Raw genomic sequence first — 24,032 nt, forward strand, 5'->3', positions numbered from 1 at the left:
TTTTTCTCTCATGGGTAGTTACATCATAGGAATCTATCATATTATGTGCTATTTAGGCTCCAGTTACCTTAGTATCTAAGCATCTCCCAGATTTTTAAAAATAGAAATATCCATTTCTCTGGGGGGTTTTTTTTTTTCTTTCTTCCTTAGGCTGTAGGAGAAGTTATTTGATTAGTTTGTGGGATTTTAAAATGTGTGTGTGTGTGAGAGAGAGAGAGAGAAACTGACTGAAGAAAAGCTAAGTGAAAGAAATGAGTTGTGAATTTACTTCTGAAAGCGATGAAACCTGTGGCCATTCTTTTGTGACCTTGGGTTCCATAGTCTTGGTCCTGCTCCTGTGATACAGTCATGCACTGTTGGTAGACAGTGTCATTATGTGGAGCATAGCTGTCACAGTTGTAGAGTGAAAGGTCATCTGTCAGGTAACTCTTCCAGACAAAGACAGAGACCTTGAACTAAGCTCTGTGGTTAATGGGGAGCCGAGTGCAAAGAGTGGAGCAGAGAGGTGATTGTTCTCTGCAGCCTGTGTTGCTAAGCTTACAGGCTGCTTTGTTTTGCACCTATAAAGCTTTTTCAAGGGAAATGTCTTCTTTCCTAGGATCACTATGTAATATGAGTTAGCAGTATGAATATGTTCAATATATAAACGGCATTGCATATCCTAAGGACATGAGTATTTGATATTTTTTTTTCCCCTATTCTTTAACTCTACCATGGTCTGAAAGTGTTTGTTGTCTTGTGGGCCAATGATAATCAAATAGCAGGAATCTGTTTGGTCTTCATCTGCCTCTGTTTTGGGGTACAGATAATTTAAAGGTGTGTTCCCGTTGGGTTCTGGGTTTATATTTCCTGAACATCTGAAGTTAAGAAGTTATTTTTCCCATCATCATTTGTAGAGACTATGTACCAAGCACAACAGATGCTGTAAGATGTATGCATGTTGTTGGAAGCTGTTAATTATGCTTCAGTTCTTCAAGATGCTTAATACATGCCCAACTTCGAGTGCATGAGTAGTCCTAATGACTACCCATTGGCTTTAAAGTTAGGCACATGCTGAAGTACCTTCCTGAATCAGGTCCTTAAGGTCTAGAAGAGGAGGAAAAATTGTTTTTCAACATTTTTCATTGCAACATGGAGAATTTGAAACTTAGAAGATGAAAGCCACCTTTCTGGATAGATCCCTGAGTCGGTCAGGATACCAAGCTAGTGATGTGTTTTCTGTCTTTTCAGCATGTTTTCAGTTCCCAGCACAGACATTTCACCATGTACTGCAGGAATCGCACAGGTACCACCCCCCTGATGGAGCGTTTCCTGCAAGATGTTCTGCAACATCATCCCCACAGATACCATGACAACAGGTATACTATACAGTTTGTTTTTATCTATGTGTTGGTATAATGCATATAGGGTTCAGCATAAAATCATAGAATATCCGGGTTGGAAGGGACCTCAGGAGGTCATCTAGTCCAACCCCCTGCTCAAAGCAGGACCAATCCCCAATTTTTGCCCCAGATCCCTAAATGGCCCCCTCAAGGATTGAATTCACAATCCTGGGTTTAGCAGACCAATGCTCAAACCACTGAGCTATCCCTCCCCCCAAGGGAGGGATAGCTGTAGAAATACAAAACTTCAACTACATTTTGCCAATTTTAAGGTAGGAACTGCCACACTGAAGCAACTTTAAAAGAAAAGACTATTTACAAAGAAGGAATAGACGTGGCTAGTATTTTAGGTATTCCCTTTGCACTTATTTCAGATCTTTCTGTTTTATCACTTTATTTAATTATTTTAATGTAATCATCATGGTAGCATCTGGGCATGACATTAAATGAAAACAATCACCATATTAAACTAACAGATCACACACTTACAAACCCTTATCTCGTGTACATCAACTGTATACATACTAGACTGACAGTAAATTTTTGATGCATTTGTTGAAAGAGTTCAGACGTATGCCTTTTTGATTATGATTAAGATAATTTGTGGATTATATAAACTGAATTTTTACATGTCAGTGTTACCTGAATGTATGAACTGTAAGGGTAATGGGATATTTACATAAACAATCCTAACTGGCTTCTTCAATATTTCTTAATGCTTAGGTTTTGTATAGTACTGTTCTTTTGTGTGTGCGTGCGTGCGTAAATTGCTAGAACAACCTTAATTATAAGGTATTTTGTGTAAGATTATCAGACTGTCCAGCTGAAAGGAAACCAAGCAGGCTTCACTCCTGATTGTCTTCAGTAGGCACTCAGATACCACAGTGTTGGGCACAGTATAAGAACATCAATAATATTGTAACTTAACACCCACCTTTCTACGTTCCAGAGAGCCAGCACCTTAACGCCAATCTCTCTGCTCTTCCTCAAGACAACTTTCTTTTGTAGAGAAAGTTGTATGTCCCCAAATAATACATTCAGATGAAGTGCTAGAACTGAGCTGGTAGGGAGTCAGTCTGTCTTGTCAGGAATTGGTCAAGTTGATATTAGAAGAGGATATGGCAGAACAATCTTTCAGGCATGTCCTTGTCAAATTAATTGGGACTGCACACATCAGCATAAATAAAAAGTACTAGTTCTTGTTTGAGTTTGAAAATGCTTCCCATTTTCTCATGAAGAAAATATGTGAAGAACTTTGAGGCAACACCCGAATGGACATGTTTTGATGAGCTGATGAAAATGCAAGATTAGTACATTTGGGGAACAAAATGTACTTGGTAGAAAGAAGCAGATCCCATTAAGTTGTAGAAACAGAGTGGGATGGGAGAAATAATGGAAAAATTAATTGAGTGGCTGTGGAAAAACACAGCCCCAAATATAGATGGTGTGGGTGCAGTGACCCGAAAAAGAAATAAGTAATTGCTTTAAGTACAATTGTGCTCTTCAAAGGGACTGTGTAAAAATGGCAGATTCTTAACTTTCAGATCAGAGAGTGAGGTGGATATATTCTTTAAAATCAACCAAATTGTTTGCAAAGTTCCAGTCAGTTACACCCGTGGAAACCCAGTAAACACATTGAATGTGTCTAGGCAACATTGAAAGCACAGTGTGAAAATAATGTGGTTGCATGGATATGTCTGGGGTGTGATTTGGCTTGCAGAACTTGTACTACTGATGATGATATGTGAGAAGGAAGACCCCAACATAACTTTCGGATCCTAGGATGAGTTTCCAAGGATGATAGCTATACAAACCATCTTTTTACTTAAGCCCTGAAATTTTGTCATTAATTATAATAATTCTAGGAATTCTCAATATTCATACAAACATCCAATCCTCTTTTGAATTTTTCTATGATCTTGGGCTAAGTGTTTTCAGGGCAGTGAATTCCACTGTCATAAATATGTGTTGTTTTATCATTTTTAATTTCCTGCCCTTTATTTTCATTTTCTATCCCCTTGTTCTTGAGCCATTTTCAGTCTCTTTTCATATGAGGTTTTCATGTCCTCAGTCATCCTTAGAACCCTATTGAATTCTGCAACGTCCTTTTTGTGATGGGGTCACCAGTATCAGTGATCCAGATGAGGCAGTATCATTGATTTATATAACAGCATTAATATTTTCTGTATTATACTTCATCCCATTTCATATGCATCCTAACATCTTAGCTTTGTTTGACTACAGCTGTGTGTTAAGTAGAGGTCTTCATTGAGCTGTCTACGGTGATGCTGCGGTTCCTTTTCTGAGCTGATAAAGTTCATTTAGAATCTTATATGTTGTATGAGTAGTTTAATTTTTTCCCCTCCGATTTGCATGACCTTGCATTTATCAAAATTGAACTCCATCTGTCGTTGTGGTGCCCATTCACTTAGTTTAAGTCTCTCTTGAAGCTCCTTTCAGTCCTCTCTAGTCTTGTGAATTGTGAAAGAGTGTACTCAACATTTGGCGTGCTCCCCACAGCTGCATGTAGCATAGCAGACTTGTTCCCCATCTGGCGGCCCCTGTTGATGATCGTCTCTTTCCTTGTAATTCAGCCCTCCAGCCAGGTCACGTTCAAATCCACCCCTTCTGAGATAAGTGTCCCACAAATAAACAGTCCCGTGCTCTTACAAAAGATCTTTGGCTTTGACTCTGAGCCCTGTAGGCCTTGTGTTCTCTAGACTCAGGGTTTTGACTATCTTTATCCCCTTATATTAAGGCCGCTTCACACCACCTTCCCCTGGTGGCTAGTAAGGAAACCCAAGCCCACCCATTTCTGGGTTCCAGACCAGGGATCCTGTAGTGAGCAGGCAAGATCTGTCTATTCATATCTATGCCTGCTATTTCCCTGGGCTTCTTCCTATCATAACCTTTTAGCAGGCCTTCTCCCCACAGCCTCACTGTATTCACCCTCCCCTGGAATCCTCCAACAAAATCCCAAACTAAAAGCATAAACTTAAACCAACTTCCTCCCTCCTCGGACTTGGCCTTTCATGCCACCTATTCTTCTGCAGGCTTCCAGCTTCTGATATACTAAGACTCTCTTGTTTATTTTTACATCTTCAGCTATTTGCTCTTCAAAATCCTTTTGTCCCTTTTAATTTCTTTCTCGTTTTTTGCCTACTGTTCCCGTTTGTTGTCTTCACTAGGATTAGATTTACAAATTTTGAAGGATTTCTTTTTGGCTCAAATACCCTCTTGAACCTTGTTGTTTAGCCATATTGGTTTACTTTCTCTTTCTTTCCTTCCTTGTAATTTTTTTAATGTAATATAGGTCAATAATATACAGACGTGTATGCACATATACACACACTAATTCAGACAGTGCACATTTTGTATATAATGTGTACTGTCTGTTCCCCTAGAGAGGAACATGACACATTTAGATGTGTTACAAAGCGTTTGTGTATGTGTATAATATAGAGACATGCATGAATCAACGAACACACACACAAACACACGCATAACACATTAACTAGATGTGTCATGTTCCCCTTGAGCAACTGATTCGGATATCTGCTTTATATCCGCAGACCATGTTTGCGGATCAGAAGCGGATACAAATGTTGTATATGCACAAAGCTCTAAAGATAAGACCTGTAAATTGTAATTTTGCAATTTAATGGCCAACCTCAGCCAGTATACTGACTGAGCCTTAACTATGAAGCCATTACCAGTAGTTCCATAATAATCAACTCCTGGGGTGAAACAAACATCTTTTATGTGTTAGTGTAAGTACATCATTCATGTGTAACAACCCAGAATCAGTGAGTAGGTCACCCTAATGAGTGAAGTCTAAAATAGTATTTCACCCGGCATCTGATATATATTATTTATAAGAAGATAGTGAAAGTGTTTTATGACTCTGTTTTAGCCATTATGATTTTCCTACATGCTGCATTTATGGAAGGAAGAATATTTCTGAAGAATGTTCTACACTATTGACAGTGTTTTCTTTCAAAGAGACAGTGCATTAATCGCTATACTGTGGGATGCTGTCACAAATCTGTAACATTCCACAGTACTCTCTAAACAGTTGATGTTCCAGTGCTGTAGAGCATTAATTTGTGGTTTGAAATTGTTTTCCTCGTGTATAAAGGGATAGTTCAAAATAAAGAAATGATATTGACATACTGCATATAACACTTTGTTTATATTTACAACCCTTGAATGTTTCTGTCTGAAAAATTGCATTTATTTATTACTTGTGCAGTCTGTGTGTGCACACGTGTATATACATATAGTTCCTGTGTGCATATGTGTATTCTGTATGTGTGTGGAAACACACTTGTATTTCTGTTATTCCTATGCGGCTATATATAATGTAAAGACATGAGCAAAATTATTTGCTTCCTTTGCACAAGTGCTTGATGACCACAGGCTACTCTAGCTGCAATGCTGCAACATTACATTAAGCTTTCCTGCAGCATGGTGCTACCAATCAAATGCAGTGGAGCTAGCTCAAGAAGGAGCGGGCATATTCTTTTTTGTTTTTGCTGTCCCCAAAATAAAATTTTATAAACAGTTCTCCCCCATTGCTCTGGTAGGTCAGAGTACTGTTAATCACTGTGATACTGATTCTTGGCACCAGATGTGCTTCTGGGAATAGTGCTGCAGTCTCTTGTATGCAGCAGATTCTCCAGATCTTTCCTCCCCCTCATACACTGTATTTACATTCACAGACTGAAAACTAAAAATATATATTTAAAGAATGTTTAGGTTTCCATTAAATTAAAAATTCAAACCTTTCATTCATGATGTCCTGGGGAAAGAATGGTGTGAGTTTAGGACAGACTGTGAGGTTGAACTATTATCCACCCTACATTTTATTTAAATTCAGAGTTAGAAAACAAAAAACCCAAACACCAACATTAAGGTTTCCATGGCATTCAGTAGTTTAATTCATTGTATTCTGAGGAAAAAATAGTGTGGGTTAAGGATGTTTTGTGAATGTGAACTTTGATAATCTGACTTTGGCTGGTTTGTTACAACCTCAATACTATTCGTCCATTTACTTATTTTTACTGTGCTCGTTAGCTTTATTTAATTGTAGTACATGTGTATTAACTTTGTCAAAGTTTTGTAATTTTAATTTAAAAAAAGCTAATAAAAGTTTAAAATCTGGTACTTCCTTTATAAGCCAGTTTATTAAGTAAACAAATTTACTATCCTGATAGTACTAGACTTTTTAAAAAGGATAAATATTTGCCCAATATCACAGTTTACAGATTGTGTTAGTTTAGTTTTTATTAATGTAGTGTTTTAGTCATAGGCCACTGCATATAATACAGTAGATATAATTTTTAAATCAACAGCTCAAAAAAAGATACAAATTTTAGAAACACAAATTAATATGCAAGATTAACCCTTCCCTAACATCACCACCACTAAAATGATATACAAAAACAAGAGAAATATATTAGAACACGATTTCCTTTTGGTCAAAAGTAGCCTAACTTTCACATACTATTTTCATATTTTTATGTCTGACCAGACAAATAGGACAGCAGTCCATACGACTTGACACACTTTCATTGGATAGCAAGTATTCTAATTTCTGAGCTGATATGGTAAAAGGTATCTGCTCCAGGAATGGAATTAACAGTTTATTTCTTGGGTGGCTGTACAGGTTACAAGATCATAAATAGTGTGAAGTATCAGAGGGGTAATCGTGTTAGTCTGTATCCACAAAAACAACAAGGAGGCTGGTGGCACCTTTAAAGACTTAAGATTTATTTGGGCATAAGCTTTCATGGGTAAAAAACCCAGTTCTTCAGATGCATGGAGTGAAAATTACCGATACACGCATAAATATATATACTGGCACATGACGAGAAGGGAGTTACCTAACAAGTGGAGAACCAGTGTTGACAAGGCCAATTCAGTCAGGGTGGCTGTGATCCACTTCCAATAATTGAGGAGGAGGTGTCAATACTAAGAGAGGGAAAATTGCTTTCATAGTGAGCCACCCTATTTAAGCCCAAATTAATGGTGTTAAGTTTGCAAATGAGTTGTAGCGCTGCAGTTTCTCTTTTGAAGTCTGTTTTTGAAGGGTTTTTTTGTTTTGTTTTAACTCTGTTATTGAATGTCCAGGGAGATTGAAGTGTTCTCCTACTGACTTTTGTATGTTACCGTTCCTGATGTCTGATTTGTGTCCATTTATTCTTTTACATAGAGACTGTCCGGTTTGGTCAATGTACATAGCAGAGAGGCATTGCTGGCACATGATGGCACATATCACATTAGTAGATATGCAGGTGAATGAGCCCCTGATGGTGTGGCTGATGTGGTTGGATCCTTTGATGTCACTAGAGTACATATGGGGACAGAGTAGGCAAAGGGGTTTGTTACAGGGATTGATTCCTGGGTTAGTGTTTCTGTGGTATGGTATGTAGTTGCTGGTGAGTATTTTGCTTCAGGTTGGGGGGCTGTCTATAAGTGAGGACTGGCCTGCTTCCCAAGGACTATGAGAGTGTAATATGCCTTCAACCTGGCTATACCTGCATGGACAAAGACAATTATGTCTCTCCATACCAGCCTACCTCCCTTCCAAATAGGCTTTTTGCCGAGTACAAATTAATATGTATTACTTAACTAGTGAGTATTACCAGTTCCTTTAGATCTTCTACTGTGTCCTAGATAGACATGCATTTCAGTACTGTAAGCTTGTTGCTTTTGGACATGCACCTTTGTTAGTAGTAGGCCTTGCTGACCATTTAAGGGCCAAATACACTCCTTACTTGGGGAAACCTCTTGAGTTTGCTGTTATAAGAAGTGAAGGATTGATAGAACAGGAGATCCAGGATATGTTACAGATGGGTGTAATCCACCCCTCTGGCAGTGCATGGGCATCTCCCGTGATTCTAGTTCCCAAACTAGATGGGGAGATACGTTTTTGCGTGGATTACTGTAAGCTAAATGCTGTAACTCGCCCAGACAACTATCCAATGCCACGCACAGATGAATATATTTAACATTTTAAAAGTAGATTTTAAAAAAAATTGATGATTCATTATAACTATACACACCTATCAGTGAGGTATATCTCTACTACTATACATGTTAAAATCTTTATAAATGCTTAGATTAAAGAAATTGCATGTTTCTAAACAGGATAATTAGACTTTGTTTTTTAATGAATTAATGGCATGTACTTTTTTTAGTTTCAAAATTGAAACACTTTTGAGCTATGTAAACATTTTGATTGTTACATACAAATATAATTTTGAAAAAATAGCCAAACTGAATGTTTTACTGTTGAAGGCAATAATTCTCCCACGCTGAGAATTTGTCTGCCAACTTTCAATCAGCAAACATTTTAATGTCTGTATTGAAATAAATCCTTATGGTGAGACTGTACAATGAAAAGTGGCTAGTTAGAAATGCTTGCTCCTTACTCCACAGATTTGCTCCCTCTATGGAACCCCATGATGATATTTGCAGAGTCATATTTCAGAGAACCACTCTTAAAAGAGTACAAAGATGCTTATAAAGCACTGTATAGCCACATGATTAGTAGATCAACTATACATTTATATAGTATTCATTATAAAATAACTTACTTGTTCTTTATAAATCAATGGGATTAAAAGAAGAAAAATATTTTCTGTTCCCTTTCTCTGCTATCATTTGTAGAATAATGATACTAATATGTTTTTAGCCATTTTGAAAAGCTCCCTGCTAGGAGAGGGTGAAAATAATATCTTCCTGATCCTTTATGGCAGGGGTGGGTGAACTATGGCTGGTCAGACCTTTTAATCTGGCCTTCAAGTTCCCACCGGGGAGTTGGTTTGGGGGCTTGCCCCTCTTGGCGCAGCTCTTGGGAATGTGCCAGCATGTCCCCCATCCTATGCATAGGAGCTGCCAGGGAGCTCCGCACGCTATCCCCGCCCCTCCCTTTGGCTGCGGTTCCTGGCCAATGGGAGTTGCAGGGGCAGCGCTCAGAGCTGCCTGGCCGCTACTCCGCGTAGGAGCCAGAGGGGGGACATGCCGCTGCTTCCGGGAAATGCTTGAGGCAAGCACTGCCTGGAGCCTCCTCCCCCCGCAACCCCCTACCCCAGCTTTGATCCCCCTCCCGCCCTCCAAATCCCTTGATCCCAGTCCAGATTTCCCTCCTGTCCACCCCAAACCCCCTCGTCCACGGCCCGACACCGGAGCCCTCACCCCCTGCCCCAGCCCTGATTTCCCCCTCCCGCCCTCCGAACCCCTCAGTCCCAGCCTGGAGCACCCTACTGCATCCCAAACCCCTCATCCCCAGCCCGACCCCAGAGCCCGCACCCCCAGCTGGAGTTCTCATCCCACCCCCTGCTCCAGCCCGGAGCCCCCCTCGCACTCTAAACACCTAATTTCTGGCCCCTTCCTAGAGCCCGCCCCCCCATCTGGAGCACTCACCCACTACTTCACCACTACACACAATTTCTGAGCATTCATGGCTCACCATACAATTTCCATACCCAGATGTGGCCCTCAGGCCAAAAAGTTTGCCCACCCCTGCTTTATGGAATCGGACAAATGCCCAGGTGGTCTTCTATCTTTGGGGTGCTTTATGGAACATTGTCTTTGTTTCCTTCCTTTTCTTGAAGCTTTGCTTTGTAAAGTACTGTAGGTAGTGATTTGAGTTTGTTCTTAGTCATAATGCACAATACTTAATAATGGTTATGGAGCTCTTAATTCCTTTGTTTGAAAAGCTTTAAATGTATTTACAACATTTATACAGTTTGTTTTTTCCAGACCAACATATGATGACATGCCATTTCCCACCTCCCCAATGGTTCCCCGGGATGTTTTCCTGCTTCCAGAAGAGGAGGAGAAAGAGGTTGTAAGAAGCATACGGGAGATGCCTGGCACAGACAGTGAATCCATTGTTAAATCATGCTCCCCTTCTCCTTGCAGATCTCAGGAGGGCATAAAGTCAATTTCTGTGCCACAGACGTTTATCCAAAAACTAAAGATGGGACAGAAACACATCTTAGAAATATCCCAGCAAACTTTGGACATCTGTAGCAGTGAGAAAAAACATACAGTAATGGATGGTGCTCAAATTGCAAATAGTAAGCGCGATGGCCAGTTTACAGCTGTGAGCCCAGTATCTCACCATTTGCGTAGCACTCCTTTATGTCACAGTTCTCCTGTTAGCCCTGTAATTGCAAAAAATATTAGGTACTCAGCAACATCAAATTTGATTCCAAGTAGCAGATATGATCACATGCAGAAGGATGTATGCCATAAGGATGGATTATTAAACACAAATCCTAATCCTGTTCTGGCATCAGTCCACCCAAAAAACCCTTCATTTTCACATCAGAGTCCTACCTGCAACCAAGGCAACTCTTCATATATTATCTCAGGGCAATCTTTTTTAAAACTAGATGGTTTACAATCTCAGGATGAAACTTTAGTGTCTGACTTCTGTCTCAGGGATCTTGTGGGTACTAGCAACTCACTAAGTTTTGGGGCATCCCCACAATTAACAAGATACAAAAACATCAAGGTGAGCAGGGTTGATGAAACTTCAGTAGATGAGATAATTGAAGAAGTCATTCTGAAGTACTGCCATGGAGCTCCACCTAATAAGTTGTCTTGCAAAGATGAAGAGAGTAATTCCTATTTAAATATTTCATCACTTCTGTATCACAATAGTCTAGATGGCTCTGAAATGAGTTTTAATTGTGAGGCACCTGTTTGCTCAGGAGCAGGCCTACCCAAGGCAGCTACACATGATATAGAATTCCTAAAAGAGGTCCAAGTAAACCTGGAAGATAGAAACTATGGAACCCAACTTAGTTCTGTTCTAAAAGGTGGTTCAGTGGAGCAAACAGAAGCAGCAAAACAGGATATAATAATTCATAATGAGGAACCAGTTCTTCCAGCTCTGCCTCATGTGCCTCCTTCATTTGTGGGAAAGACGTGGTCCCAGATAATGTACGAAGATGATATAAAAATTGAAGCACTTGTGCGTGATTTCAAGGAAGGTCGTTTCCGTTGTTATTTCAACAGTGAACCCTCTGCCAACTGTACAGGGAAGAGGATGAGGAAGAAGCAGAAAGGTGAAAGGAAGAGTGACATTGTTACAGGTAACAGAACAGAAACTTCATCAGTTAAAGCATTGCCAGAATTTAATGATGCTGTAAGTGGTGGTTCTGATTTTGATAACTTATTGGCCTCTGATACACTATGCAACCCACAAATACTTCATATGCCTAGAAAGAGGACATGGCGCCTTGCTTCAAGATGCCAAGTGGTCAAAGTCAGCCATGGAACCCAAACCAGTTTAGTGAACTATCCAGTAGTAAAAAGAAAAATCATTAGAAAGGAGTCTGATCCACCAGATCAGAAAGCAAACATTATTTGGTCAGAGAATGAAAGAATTTCAAACATGAAAACCAGACTATGTGCCCTCAAGCTTCCTGAAGCATATACCAAAATTATGAGCCCTCTGCAGCCCAAGACAGTGGTTTATGTCCTTTCATGTCCAGAGATTAAACAATATAAAGGCAAACCCATAGATGTTCCCAAAATGAGGAGAAATCACAACTCCACAGACAGCAAGGACTCTGTAAGGTACAGATACAAACAATGTTCTCTAAAGTATTATGACCCACTGACAAATCGAATTCTGAAAACACCTCCCAAGAGCACAGTTAGAGAAAAAGCCCAAAAGCCCTGCCATGTTCGACAACTGTTCAGGAGTCTAAGCCTCGATGCAAACACGAAGAAACTATCTGATACACAGAAAGAATATTCACCATCCAAATCCTTCAATTGGCCAGGCTTCTATAGTTCCTCTTCAGCAACTTTCCTGTCAGATCCAGTTAAAGGGAATGATATGAATTCAAGTCTGAGGACAGATGGATCTTCCATTTCCACAGAAAGATCTGATTTTCCGGTATTTGTTCACTCAGAGAAGTCCTATAAACACTTAATCATTTCACCTTTCAACTCCCATCAGTCTCAGATAGAAGGAGATGTTAGATTAACTCCAATTAATAGCAGGGTTGCCAAAACACCTTTGAAGTCAATCAGGAGCGAACGGTTGGAGAGGGAGAATTCAAAGACAATGTGGAAGAGGAAAGAAGGCACTAGTAGGGAACCAGGTTTTTCCAAAAAGGCTTCAGTACCCATATCTGTCAATTGTGGCCTTGTGAGAAGAGGAAGTAGAGTAGCCCCATGCAAACAAGCATCCAGAACTAAAAAGCAAAAAAAGGAGCAGATAAGAGGGAAGCTCTCCTCTCGTGCCCAAAAATCTTCTGTCTTCTCCATCCATAGGCACCAGACCAGGAAACCTACTTTGGGAAAGCACCTCAAAAAGGAAAAACTTGATGCTAAAAAGCTAAAGGTTAGGAGGAAACCCAGGAGGACATTTTTGAACTCTACAGTCATTTCGGGAATTACTGAAAAGAGGCAGAAAATCACAGCAGGGTCTTTTCCAAAGAAGCCAGAACTAGCTTCTTCCAAGGTTAGGAGCTGGGAGATAAGGGTCTCCCCAGCATTGTGAAACGGCCCTCTGGAAGAACTTCTAGTATACCTGTATTGGGAAGCTGTCTTGTTTTACCAGTAGATAGCTAGCCAAAACAACAACAAACTTTTACTTACCCAACACCTGGGAATAGGCTGAGGAAAAAGAGAGTGAACAGAAGGTGATTATACAAAATCCAGGTGATGTGCCAGAACTGCAGATACAATGGATCAAAGGTCCAATAATAAACTACTGTAGCAACAAACTAATTTCATGTTGCTGGAATATGGGCACATTACATATTGCACTGTTTTTCTTTGAGTGATGGTCCCTATTGAATTCCACTGAGAATTTGCATGTGTGCCATGCGTCTGGAGGTGGAGAGTTTGAATTAGTGTCCATTGGTCTGTGCATGCACCCTTGCCTTGCGGATTCATCCTAGGTGATAAATGGTCGGGTGGACGGACTGCGTCTCCAGTTTCTTCTCACAGCTGCATGGTCCAAGTCAGAGCTGCTAATGTCCTCTCGTCTCTGATGCACTTTTAAAAGAAAAATGTTTTAGAAATTGACTATAGTTAGTTTTTTTTTTTTAATTCTGCTGTTATTACTATTTCTTAGATAAGTTTTTAGTAATAGTTTTTGTAGGATTTGGACTTTTGGGGGAATCTGATTTTTTTTTTTTTAGTTCCTAGCAACCACACGCACCGGTGCTAGATTATGCCAAAGATGCCAGGATTCAAGATTTGCGCTTCCTGCCCCCATTTTGTTCTCCGTCACCAATTAGCACCAACTCTGCTTCTACTGCTTGGGAGAAGCCCATGTTTCATCAGCAGTATCTGCCAGTCCTTCCCAAGTCAGATCTGAGAAGGCTGGGCTGTCCTCCTCAAGAAGCACCTCATGGAGGTCACCATGAGACTGCAGTTGGACCCAGTCCAGTGACCCACCCCTGTATATCTGCCTGAGAAACCTAGCAGTGTGCCTCCGGCCTCGGAGCTTGAACCTGGCTCTTTTGGTACTGCTGCTATGGACCCCATTCCAGAGCCTAGTTGGGAGGCAAGGAAGCATGCACATAAGCATGGCAGTAAGTCTTCCTCCAAGCAAAAAAAGAGTGATGTACCTTCCATGAGTTCCAGCCACAGAGAAGCAGCGTGTTCCAAGGTGCCCATGCATGACACAAAATTTGTGCAGACCAACAGATCTGCCGGTACAGAGAACCAAGCTGCACATGTCTTCGGTGTCAGCTTCCTTTAAAACAAGGGATCCACCACTTCTTGGACAGTCTTCTGCTCTGGTGCTGGCTACAGAACAGGAACCGTTGATACAGGGATGCTTGGAGAAAGCACCGGAGTCACATGAGCAGTTTGCCTTGGAGGAACCAAGATGTTCGTACCTTCCTCTTCCACCTGCACCTAGAAAAGCAGTGAGAGATATAAAAAGGCATGTTTTAAAAAGTGGAAGTCAAATCCTAGTGAGGTAAACAGAAAGGAGCATAAACACTGCCAAATTAAGTGTAAAAATGTAATAAGAAAAGCCAAAAAGGAGTTTGAAATACAGCTAACCAAAAACTCAAAAAGTAATAAAATGTTTAAGGACACCAGAAGCAGGAAGCCTGCTAAACAACCAGTGGGGCCCCTGGACGGTCGAGATACAAAAGGAGCACTTAAAGACGATAAAGTCACCGCAGAGAAACTAAATGAATTCTTTGCTTCAGTTTTCACAGCTGAGGATGTTAGGGAGATTCCCAAACCTAAGCCATCTTTTGTAGGTGACAAATCTGAGGAATTGTCGCAGATTAAAGTGTCACTAGAGGAGGTTTTGAAATTAATTGAGAAACTTAACAGTAACAAGTCACTGGGACCAGATGGCATTCACTCAAGAGTTCTGAAAGAACTCAAATGTGAAATTGCAGAACTATTAACTATGGTTTGTGACCTGTCCTTTAAATCAGCTTCCATACCCAGTGACTGGAAGATAGCTAATGTAACATCAGTATTTAAAAAGGGCTCTGTAGATGATCTTGGCAATTACAGACTGGTAAGTCTAACATCCGTACCGGGCAAATTAGTTGAAACAATAGTAAAGAATAAAATTGTCAGACACAGAGAAGAACATAAATTGTAGGGCAAAAGTCAACATGGTTTCTGTAAAGGGAAATCAGATCTTACAAATCTGTTAGAGTTCTGTGAAGGGGTCAACAAAGATGTGGACAAGGGGGATCCAGTGGACATAGTGTACTTAGATTTCCAGAAAGTCTTTGACAAGGTCCCTCACCAAAGGCTCTTACGTAAATTAAGTTGTCATGGAATAAGAGGGAAGATCCTTTCATGGATTGAGAACTGGTTAAAAGATAGGGAACAAAGGGTAGGTATAAATGGCAAATTTTCAGAGTGGAGAGGGATAACTAGTGGTGTTCCCCAAGGACCTAGGACCAAGCCTATTCAACTTGCTCATAAATGATCTGGAGAAAGGGGTAAACAGTGAGGTGGCAAAGTTTGCAGATGATACAAAACTGCTCAAGATAGTTTAGACCAAAGCAGACTGTGAAGAACTTCAAAAAGATCTCACAAAACTAAGTGATTGGGCAACAAAATGGCAAATGAAATTTAATGTAAAGTAATGCACATTGGAAAAAATAACCCCAACTATACATACAATATGATGGGTGCAAATTTAGCTACAACAAATCAGGAGAAAGATCTTGGAGTCCTTGTGGATAGTTCTCTGAAGACGTCCACACAGTGTGCAGCGGCAGTCAAAAAGCAAACGGGATGTTAGGCATCATTAAAAACGGGATAGAGTATAAGACGGAGAATATCTTATTGCCCTTATATAAATCCATGGTACGCCCACATCTTGAATACTGCGTACAGATGTGGTCTCCTCATCTCAAAAAAGATATACTGGCATTAGAAAAGGTTCAGAAAAGGACAACTAAAATGATTAGGGGTTTGGAACGGGTCCCATATGAGGAGAGATTAGAGGCTAGTGCTTTTCAGCTTGGAAAAGAGGCGACTAAGGGGGGATATGATAGAGAGATATAAAATCATGAGTGGTGTAGAGAAAGTGAATAAGGAAAAGCTATTTACTTGTTCCCATAATATAAGAACTAAGGGCCACTAAATGAAATCAGTGGGCACCAGATTTAAAACAAATAAAAGGAAGTTCTTCTTCACACAGTGCACAGTCAGCCTGTGGAACTCCTTGCCTGAGGAGATTGTGAAGGATAGGACTATAACAGGATTTAAGAGAACTGGATAAATTCATGAAGGTTAAGTCCATTAATGGCTATTAGCCAGGATGGGTAAGGAATGGTGTCCCTAGGGTGGAGATGGATGGCAGGAGAGAGATCACTGATCATTACCTGTTAGGTTCACTCCTTCTGGGGCACCTGGCATTGGCCACTGTTGGTAGACAGGATACTGGGCTGGATGGATCTTTGTTCTGACCCAGTATGGCCATTCTTATGTTCTTATAAGTCTGATCTCTGATCTGGCACTTGCCACAGTCAGGCCCCACTTGGATGCCTCCTTCTGTGGATTGCACACTTCCGACGGTACTGCCATTGGAACCAGGATCTGAGTTCTCGTCGTCCTTGGATTCCAATGGAGCACAAGAGCTGCCTGTTCCCTACTGCCAGTATGAGTACCCAAAGGGACTGCCAGTGGCGTGGCAATACCCCCCCCCCCAACAACAGAGAAGCCACTGGTTGCCTTCAGCATGGGGCCCTCCGCAACATCCACAGGATCAGTCTTTCTGGCCCTATTAAGGGTACTGATCTCAGAACCTACCCTCAGAACCTTCCTGTTTCACGTGGGAGGCTTTGCCTCTGTCCCCGTTGGGGTCCCCTTGAGCAGACGCTCTGAACAAGTTATGGAGGATGAGTCACTCAGTCCTGTTCCGATGATACTGCCAGAGCAGGAATGCATCCCTTCATCCTCTTCAAATGCTTCATCCTCTTCACTTCAGCCTCCCCCTTGTCTCCTGGTGATTTTTTGCCAGTTCCAAGAACTGCGAAGGATGGCGGACAAGCTTCATAGTCCACTGGAGGAAGTATAAGACAAGCTGCATCAGTGCCTGGATATCTTTCATTCCTTGGTACTGAGCAGGGTTGCCCTACCAATCAACAATGCTATTCTTCAGCCAGCTTGAACGGTTTGGCATACCCCAGCCACTTGCACACAGAGAAGAGATACTATGTACCAACCCAGGGGTCAGCGTTTTCTTTCCCCACCCCAGTTCTCTCATGGTGCAAGCAGCAATGGAACGCTCCAGACAGACATCTGTGCTCCACCCGACAGATAAGCAGGGCAAACATTTAGAGCTTCTGGGATGCAAGGTCTTCTCTTCAGCAAGCCTCCTATTCCAAATTTCAAACTACCAAGCCTTGACGGCCAAATAACAATGGTAAAGTGAAGGACTTTACTGAAAAGCTGCCTCAGCAAGATTTGAGCATGTTTCCAGTCTATCCTGGAGGAGGGTAAGCTGGTGGCTAGAATGGTGCTTCAGTCTGCTGTGAATGCTGCAGATACCGCTTTACGCTCAATGGCCGCTGTCATTGTCATGTGAAGGGAATCGTGGCTTCACACATGCAGTTTTCCCAGAGATGTGCAGAATACCATTGAGGACCTTCCTTTTGACAAGTCACCTGTTTAATCAGAAAACCGACAAATCCCTCCATTCTCTCAAGGATTCCAGAGCCACATTTAGATTGCTGGGTATCTATACACTTGTACGCAAGCAAAAATTCTACTGCTCACCACCTACAATGATTCATTTCTCCCTAGTTCTTCCATCAGAGGCCATATAAACCTCCTTGTAAGTGCAGAAGACCCAATGAATCCCACCCTCCAGGCCTGGCTTCTCCGTCTTTGTCATATTACATGCAGTCCTCTCCAAAGCAGTATTTCTTTGTACCACTAGAGAACAGTCAACCACCAGGCCCTTTGCCATGGAACCAATCCATCCCCTTTGGGGGTCATCTAGCACTCTTCTTACCAGCTTGGAGTGCAATAATAACTGATAAGTGGGTCCTGGATGACATCCACTGTGGTTATACAATCGAGTTCACCACACTACTTCATCCAGATCCCCTGCCTTGATCTCTTTTCAGGGACCACTCTCACGACAGCATCCTTGCCCTAAAAATAGATTCTGTACTGCAAAGGGGAGCAACAGAGCACATTCTTCCAAACTATCAGGGCACAGGTTTATTCCACTTACTTCCTGGTACCCAAGAAAAGGGGTGCCTGGAGACCAATCCTGGACCTATGTCACTTCAGCCACTTCATCTGCAAGCCCAAGTTTAGTGTGGTTACCTTAGCAGCCATCATACCTTCTCTAGAAAAAGGCATGCGGGTTTACGGCTCTGTTTTCACATAGACATCCATCCAACCCACAGGAGATTCCTGAGGTTCATGTTGGGTCCTCAGCATTTTCAGTGCAGGGTCCTACCATTTGGACTCACCACTGCTCACCAGGTCTTCACCAAGGTTTTCTCTGTCATGACAGTCCACTTCAGGCATACCGGAGTCCTTATTTTTCCTCTTCCTCGCACCCTCCCGCTCAGTGGAATACAATAAGGATCATGACTTGAAGAAGAACAGGTTACTTACCTGTAACTGGAGGTTCTTTGAGATGTGGGTCTCTATCTGTATTCCACTTTCCTCTCTTCTGCCCCTCTGCTGTGGATCTGTTTGATTTGCGGTGGAGAAGGAACTGGATACATGGTTGGTTCGCTCCAGCCTTTATTGCCTTGGACAAATCCATGAGGCAAGGGAAGGGTGCACGTGTGGACCAAAGGATACTACTACTTTCAATTTGTCTGGCTCTGCATAAATCCTCTGCAGAATACAGATAGGGACCACCCATCTCGAGGGTAAGTAACCTCCTCTTCTATTGTGTAAAGTTACAGAAATTGTGTATTTGTTTAAATTAAGCACTTGGGACCCTATTTACTACACTGCAGTCACCATCACCCTTTACAGGAGACAAACTGTGAGCTTGAATTGTATCATATTGTATTGTGTGATACTAAATACAGTGCATTATGGTGCATTAGACTATAATAAAGTATCATGTAGAATCAACATTATTTATTGTGCCTACCTTTCCTCACAATTGTAAAGTGTAAAAATATGATTAAACAATTGTGCTAGAAATTAAATGGAGTAATATTAATTTGTAGGGAATATGTATTTGTGTTTTGTATGTGTATATTCACACCTAATTACACATACAATACATTTTCAAGACTGTTTCTACAGCAGTTTAATACAGTATGATACAAAGCAGATCAGTGCAATGGTGTCTTCAACAAATATACAATTACAGTATTGTAGCAAGTTGTGTAATTAGTGTTTTTCTAAAACCATGTCCAGCTTTATTGGACGAAACAAGAGCACTGTGGATTTTCACTCTAGCAATAATGAATGGTGTTGGTAAACAAATAATCTTTCCAGTGCTATACAAGCAACATGGATGGTCCTAATGAAACCCCAAAAACCAAAAGAAATTTAGAGTTAAATCTGAAAATTTAGCTTAATGGTTTGTTTCATAATTCACCTTCGCATTCTTGAATAGATCAGAGAAAAAGTTTGTACTAGTGAGAGTGAATAGCAGTGGGTTATCCAGAATTTCAGCCTTAACTGTGAAGCCCTTTTGGTTTTTTTGTGTATTTAGAGCAGACCTGTTTTTACTTAAACTTAGTTTACTGTAGTTGAGAGTTTCCTTCTTTTTAAAACCTAGTAAAATATTTTTAAAAATAATCTAAGGCCATGAGAGTTTAGTCAGCTAAGGACTATTTTGTAAATACTTAATTGTAGTTTTTAAATAATCCTACTCCATACTGACTTATGGTTGGTTATTGACAGTCTTAACAATTCCACATATCTCTAGGTGGGTCCCTACCAAATTCACAGACATGAAAAACACACCATGGACCGTGAAATTTGGTCTCCCCTGTGAAATCTGGCTATTGTATGATCACGGTATTGCCCCCCTTATATTTGCACTGCCTTCAGAACTGGGCGGCCAGAGAGTGGCAGCTGCTGGCCAGGCGTCCAGCTCTGAAGGTAGAGCTGCCACCACCAGCAGTGCAGAAGTGGGAGTGGCATAGTATGAGTGGGTCATCACTTTTGGGGGCAGCAGGACTGGCCTTATGGTGGGCGATGTGGGTAACCTTCCAGGGTGCTATGGTCAGGAGGGCACTGTAGTCTCACCCCCAGCTCCCCCCACTAAGACCGCTTTAACCCCCAAGCACTGGGCCCAGAGCTGGGGAGGGGTAGGGCTGTGGGAGCCCTAGTTGGAGGCTCCTACCATGCGCTGGGTTCCAGCTCCTAGTTCTGGCTGGGGTGGGAAGGGATGGGACTTCCTCTTCCTCTGCACAGGTCACACCCATCTCTGGAAACCTCCCCAAGCTGCAGGACGTTTTGTGGCTGCTGGCTGGGAGCCCACCTCTGAAGGCAGCACCACTGCCAGCAGCAAAACAGAAAAGAGAGTGGTAATATCATGTCATGCCACCTTTACTTCTGTGCTGCTGCTGCCTTCAGAGCTGGGCTTCCAGCCAGCAGCCGCCACACTACGACCACCTAGCTCTGAAGGCAACAGTGGAAAAGCCCATAGCCTTTTTAGAACTATTATAGTGACAGCCTCTTTTGTCAAGGCATGTTTAGAATTTGCAGACCCCGATCCTACAAATACTTCTGCACTTTGAACTCCATGAGACTGTTCACCTGGGTCAAGTATAGCATGTACTTATAATATCTTCAGGATCAGCACCTTAATTGCAGATGTACAACTCAATAAACCATACAAAATTGTTTGGAATCTTCTGAAATCCATTTGAAAATTAAACAAAAAATAGCAGTAATTTGGAATGGAAAAGACCCATGTAGCCTTATTATACATCTTGCCAGTGCACAGGTGATTGTGCATATACAAAAAGAAAAAGTTTAAACAACTGGTTTATTTGCATTTTTCCAAAGTGCTCATGGTCAATAGTTTGAGTTAAGGACTTAATGGACTTCAAAATATTGGTTTTAAAAAACACCATTTTTGAGTTTTATTAAATAAAAAAGCACCATAAACAACTAATAGGGTTTTTTTTAATTAATACTCTTGGCATCTCTTCTTTTGATGCATGTGCATAATTCCCATGTTAAATAAGAGATTGCATGTATTTACATCACCGAATGCATCCAATGAAGTGAGCTGTAGCTCATGAAAGCTTATGCTCAAATAAATTTGTTAGTCTCTAAGGTACCACAAGTACTCCTTTTCTTCATCACCAGAGATTAGATTATTTTATAACTCATTGTTATTTTTTTTAACTTTAGAAATAGCTTTTATTTTCCCAGAGGCCTTCTTATACACTTGTCAGTTCAAGACAGAATCATAGGACCATGTTATAAATCACTGGAAATAAGGGTTTCTTTTTTAAAAAAAGGAAAAAACCCACCACTGGTAGCCCCATTAACTAATTGTGCCTCTATAATTTGATATTTTGTCTAATAATGTAACTGATTTTTTAAAAGTAAAGTTGTAAAGGAAAGATTTTTATAGTAAAGTTAATTTTTAAATAAGTTTTAAAGCAAAAGGGTTTTCTTTAGAAGTAAACTCATGTTTTAAATCAAACTGTTAAACTAAGTTAGTACCTTAGATAAATCTCATGCTGACATATATTTTTATGGTATAAGAATGTCCTCTCTACCTAACCTGTTCTGACTCATTTTTGGATACACATAGTTCTGTTTGTAAATGGGGTTTTGTGCACATTCTACTTGAGAACAATTTTTATTTATTTATATATATATATTTTTTTACAGTCAATAAATGGACTGTCCTTCATGTTATCAGTTGTAAACTTGTGCTTCTCTCACATACACAACTTTCCCTTGGAACCTTGTAATATCCACATGTTGAAGACTTTATAATATAAAAAATGTTATGCATTTTTGCATGAAAAGTCTTTTGTAAATAGGGCCCTAAGTCAGTGATTTTTTTTAACAAATTAAATAATTGACTATATTTAAATAAGAAGAGTTTAAATAATTATATATTTTCCTTTAAAATCAGTATGAAGAGTAACAGCTTATTTTTTTAAAGAAAAAAAGTACTTGGAGTATAAGTTTTGGAAAACTATTGCTGTAATAGTGGCAAAATCACATTTATTGTATGTAAAAACTTCTTTATATACCTGACTTCTGATTGTTAAAGACCTTTTCTGTGCATGCTCAATGAACATGAAAGAGAGAAAACAATGTCATGAGAGGTAAATATAGAAACTCGGAAAGAAAACTGAGGGGAGGTAGTGGCAAAGGGTGCTCATAGGAAGCCTGTGTGTGTTTGAGGTCGGTGAGAGTCATTTGTTTAAAAAGAGCAGCGTTGACGTATTCAAAGTGGTTGAGATGTGTTCCCTAGATACACATCTCCCATTAAAATGAATGGATCAGATTCTGCTACCATTATTCATGTTAAGTAGTACCTTATTTCATGAGTAGTCGCACTGAAAACAAAAGACCTCTAAAAAGATGGTAGAATCTGATCCAGTGAAAATGGGGGAAGGGATGCGAGTGAAATTCTGATCATGTTGAAGGCAATGGAAATATTCCTTCTGACTTCAGTGCCTCCAGGATTTCACCCAGTGTATCTAAATCATTTGCACACACTGAAAGCCTCAACCCAGATTCTTGTAGGGAAGCAAAAAAGGGGGAATGGCCTGGGGGGGGGGAAGTATTTTTGTATATAATGAATAGTAGCAAAAAAGACCACTTCTAAAATAAATTTTTGTGAAAACTTAGACAAAGAATATTTTTGTAACAGCTGAAAGAGAATAGTTCCCAGCCCTGTTTCTTGGTCCATGTTATATATAATTGACTTTTACACATTTTTTTTCACATTTCATTGATTAAAACAAATTTGTGACTTGTCTGACTTCCCTGCATGCTCTCTCCACCATTTAAAACCTGGCTTTTCTTCCCCACTGAAATTTTTATTATTTTTGTTTATTTGCATTACTGTAGCATCTGGGAGCCCCAGTTACGGACTTGGATCCCATTGTGCTATGTCTAAACATAGAACAGAAGGATAGTTCGTGCCCCAAAGAGCTTACAATATAATATAAATTTAGCAATTTTCCCCTCCGATTCTTGTTCTGTTTTGATTTTTTTCTCTCCAGTTCTTTCTAGCTAATTTACCTGTATTAATTTGTATATGATGTTCTCATGACCATAGTATCAAAATGTTCCTTTTCGAGGCCCTGATTCAGAAAGGTATTTAAATATGTGCCTAACTAAGTGAACAGAACTACTCAGAGTTACATATGTATTTAAGTACATTGCTGAACTGGTGCCCAGCTGGGTACTGTTTTTTGTGCTTAATATTTTCACATTATTTTTCTTATCTTTATTTTGAATTTTTTCCTTTTGATGTTGTAATTCTTTCCCTCTTTTCTGTCTCTGACTCTTCAGTCACTTACTGTTACTGTTATTACAAACTCACTTTATCTTATGTGTTGATTGCTGGCCTTGTGCAGTGCTGTAGTTCGATGGCTTTTCCATTGTATTAATATATTTCTTAATCCTACTGTTTTTTCAGATTTCCCCTTAAGGCATCTTTGTTTGCGTTAGCTCCTTTTTGCATTTTCTGCCATTAAAAATTTTTACCTTCTGTCTGGAAACAAATAACAGGAATGTCTAGTATGGGACCAAATGAACCAAGAATTATTCCAGAAGAGGAGATAACAACATCCTAATAATTGAATGCCTGTTTATAATTATGGATTGGATTGGATTGGATTGGGAAAGTAAAGTAAAAAATATATCATTTTGTAATGTATGCAGAAATTTGTTTTGTGCTATCAGTTGATTTGTTATAAATTACAGCATTTTAGATCACCTTTTCCTGGAAATTTTCCAGTGGCATAGGTCTGAGCATGCCCAGAAAGCAAAGGTTTTCTTTCTTGTTTGGTTTTTAATGTTTTACAGATATGAGTTTGTTCATTCCTTCAACCACAAAACATCACAAGTCCTGTTCTAATAAAATAAAGACTGAATTTTGCATTTTTGTTGGTTTCTTATATTCAATCATATTTCATGAATAATCATCAACTGGCACTATTTATTCTGGAGAGATCAACACAATTTATGCTTTTTCATAGA

The 24,032-nt window shown here is 40.2% G+C and overlaps 1 protein-coding gene across 6 annotated transcripts in view; it reads left to right on the forward strand.

The window, feature by feature from the left end:
* The window catches only part of ZDBF2 (zinc finger DBF-type containing 2), a 32,195-nt gene extending 19,166 nt beyond the window's left edge, over window positions 1-13,029 (forward strand). For 4 of the 6 annotated variants that reach the window (XM_043505634.1, XM_038422238.2, XM_043505636.1 and 1 more), the window contains 2 exons: window positions 1,231-1,358; window positions 10,152-13,029. In XM_043505634.1, coding sequence (XP_043361569.1) covers window positions 1,231-1,358; window positions 10,152-12,915 — 2,892 coding nt within the window. In that variant the 3' untranslated portion in view covers window positions 12,916-13,029. The remainder of the gene's footprint in view (window positions 1-1,230; window positions 1,359-10,151) is intronic. The other 2 variants (XM_043505637.1, XM_043505638.1) reach the window with 1 other exon arrangement.
* Window positions 13,030-24,032: the final 11,003 nt, after the last annotated feature.

This window comes from Dermochelys coriacea, chromosome 11 (assembly GCF_009764565.3).
Source record: "Dermochelys coriacea isolate rDerCor1 chromosome 11, rDerCor1.pri.v4, whole genome shotgun sequence".
NCBI classification, from domain to species: Eukaryota; Metazoa; Chordata; order Testudines; family Dermochelyidae; genus Dermochelys; species Dermochelys coriacea.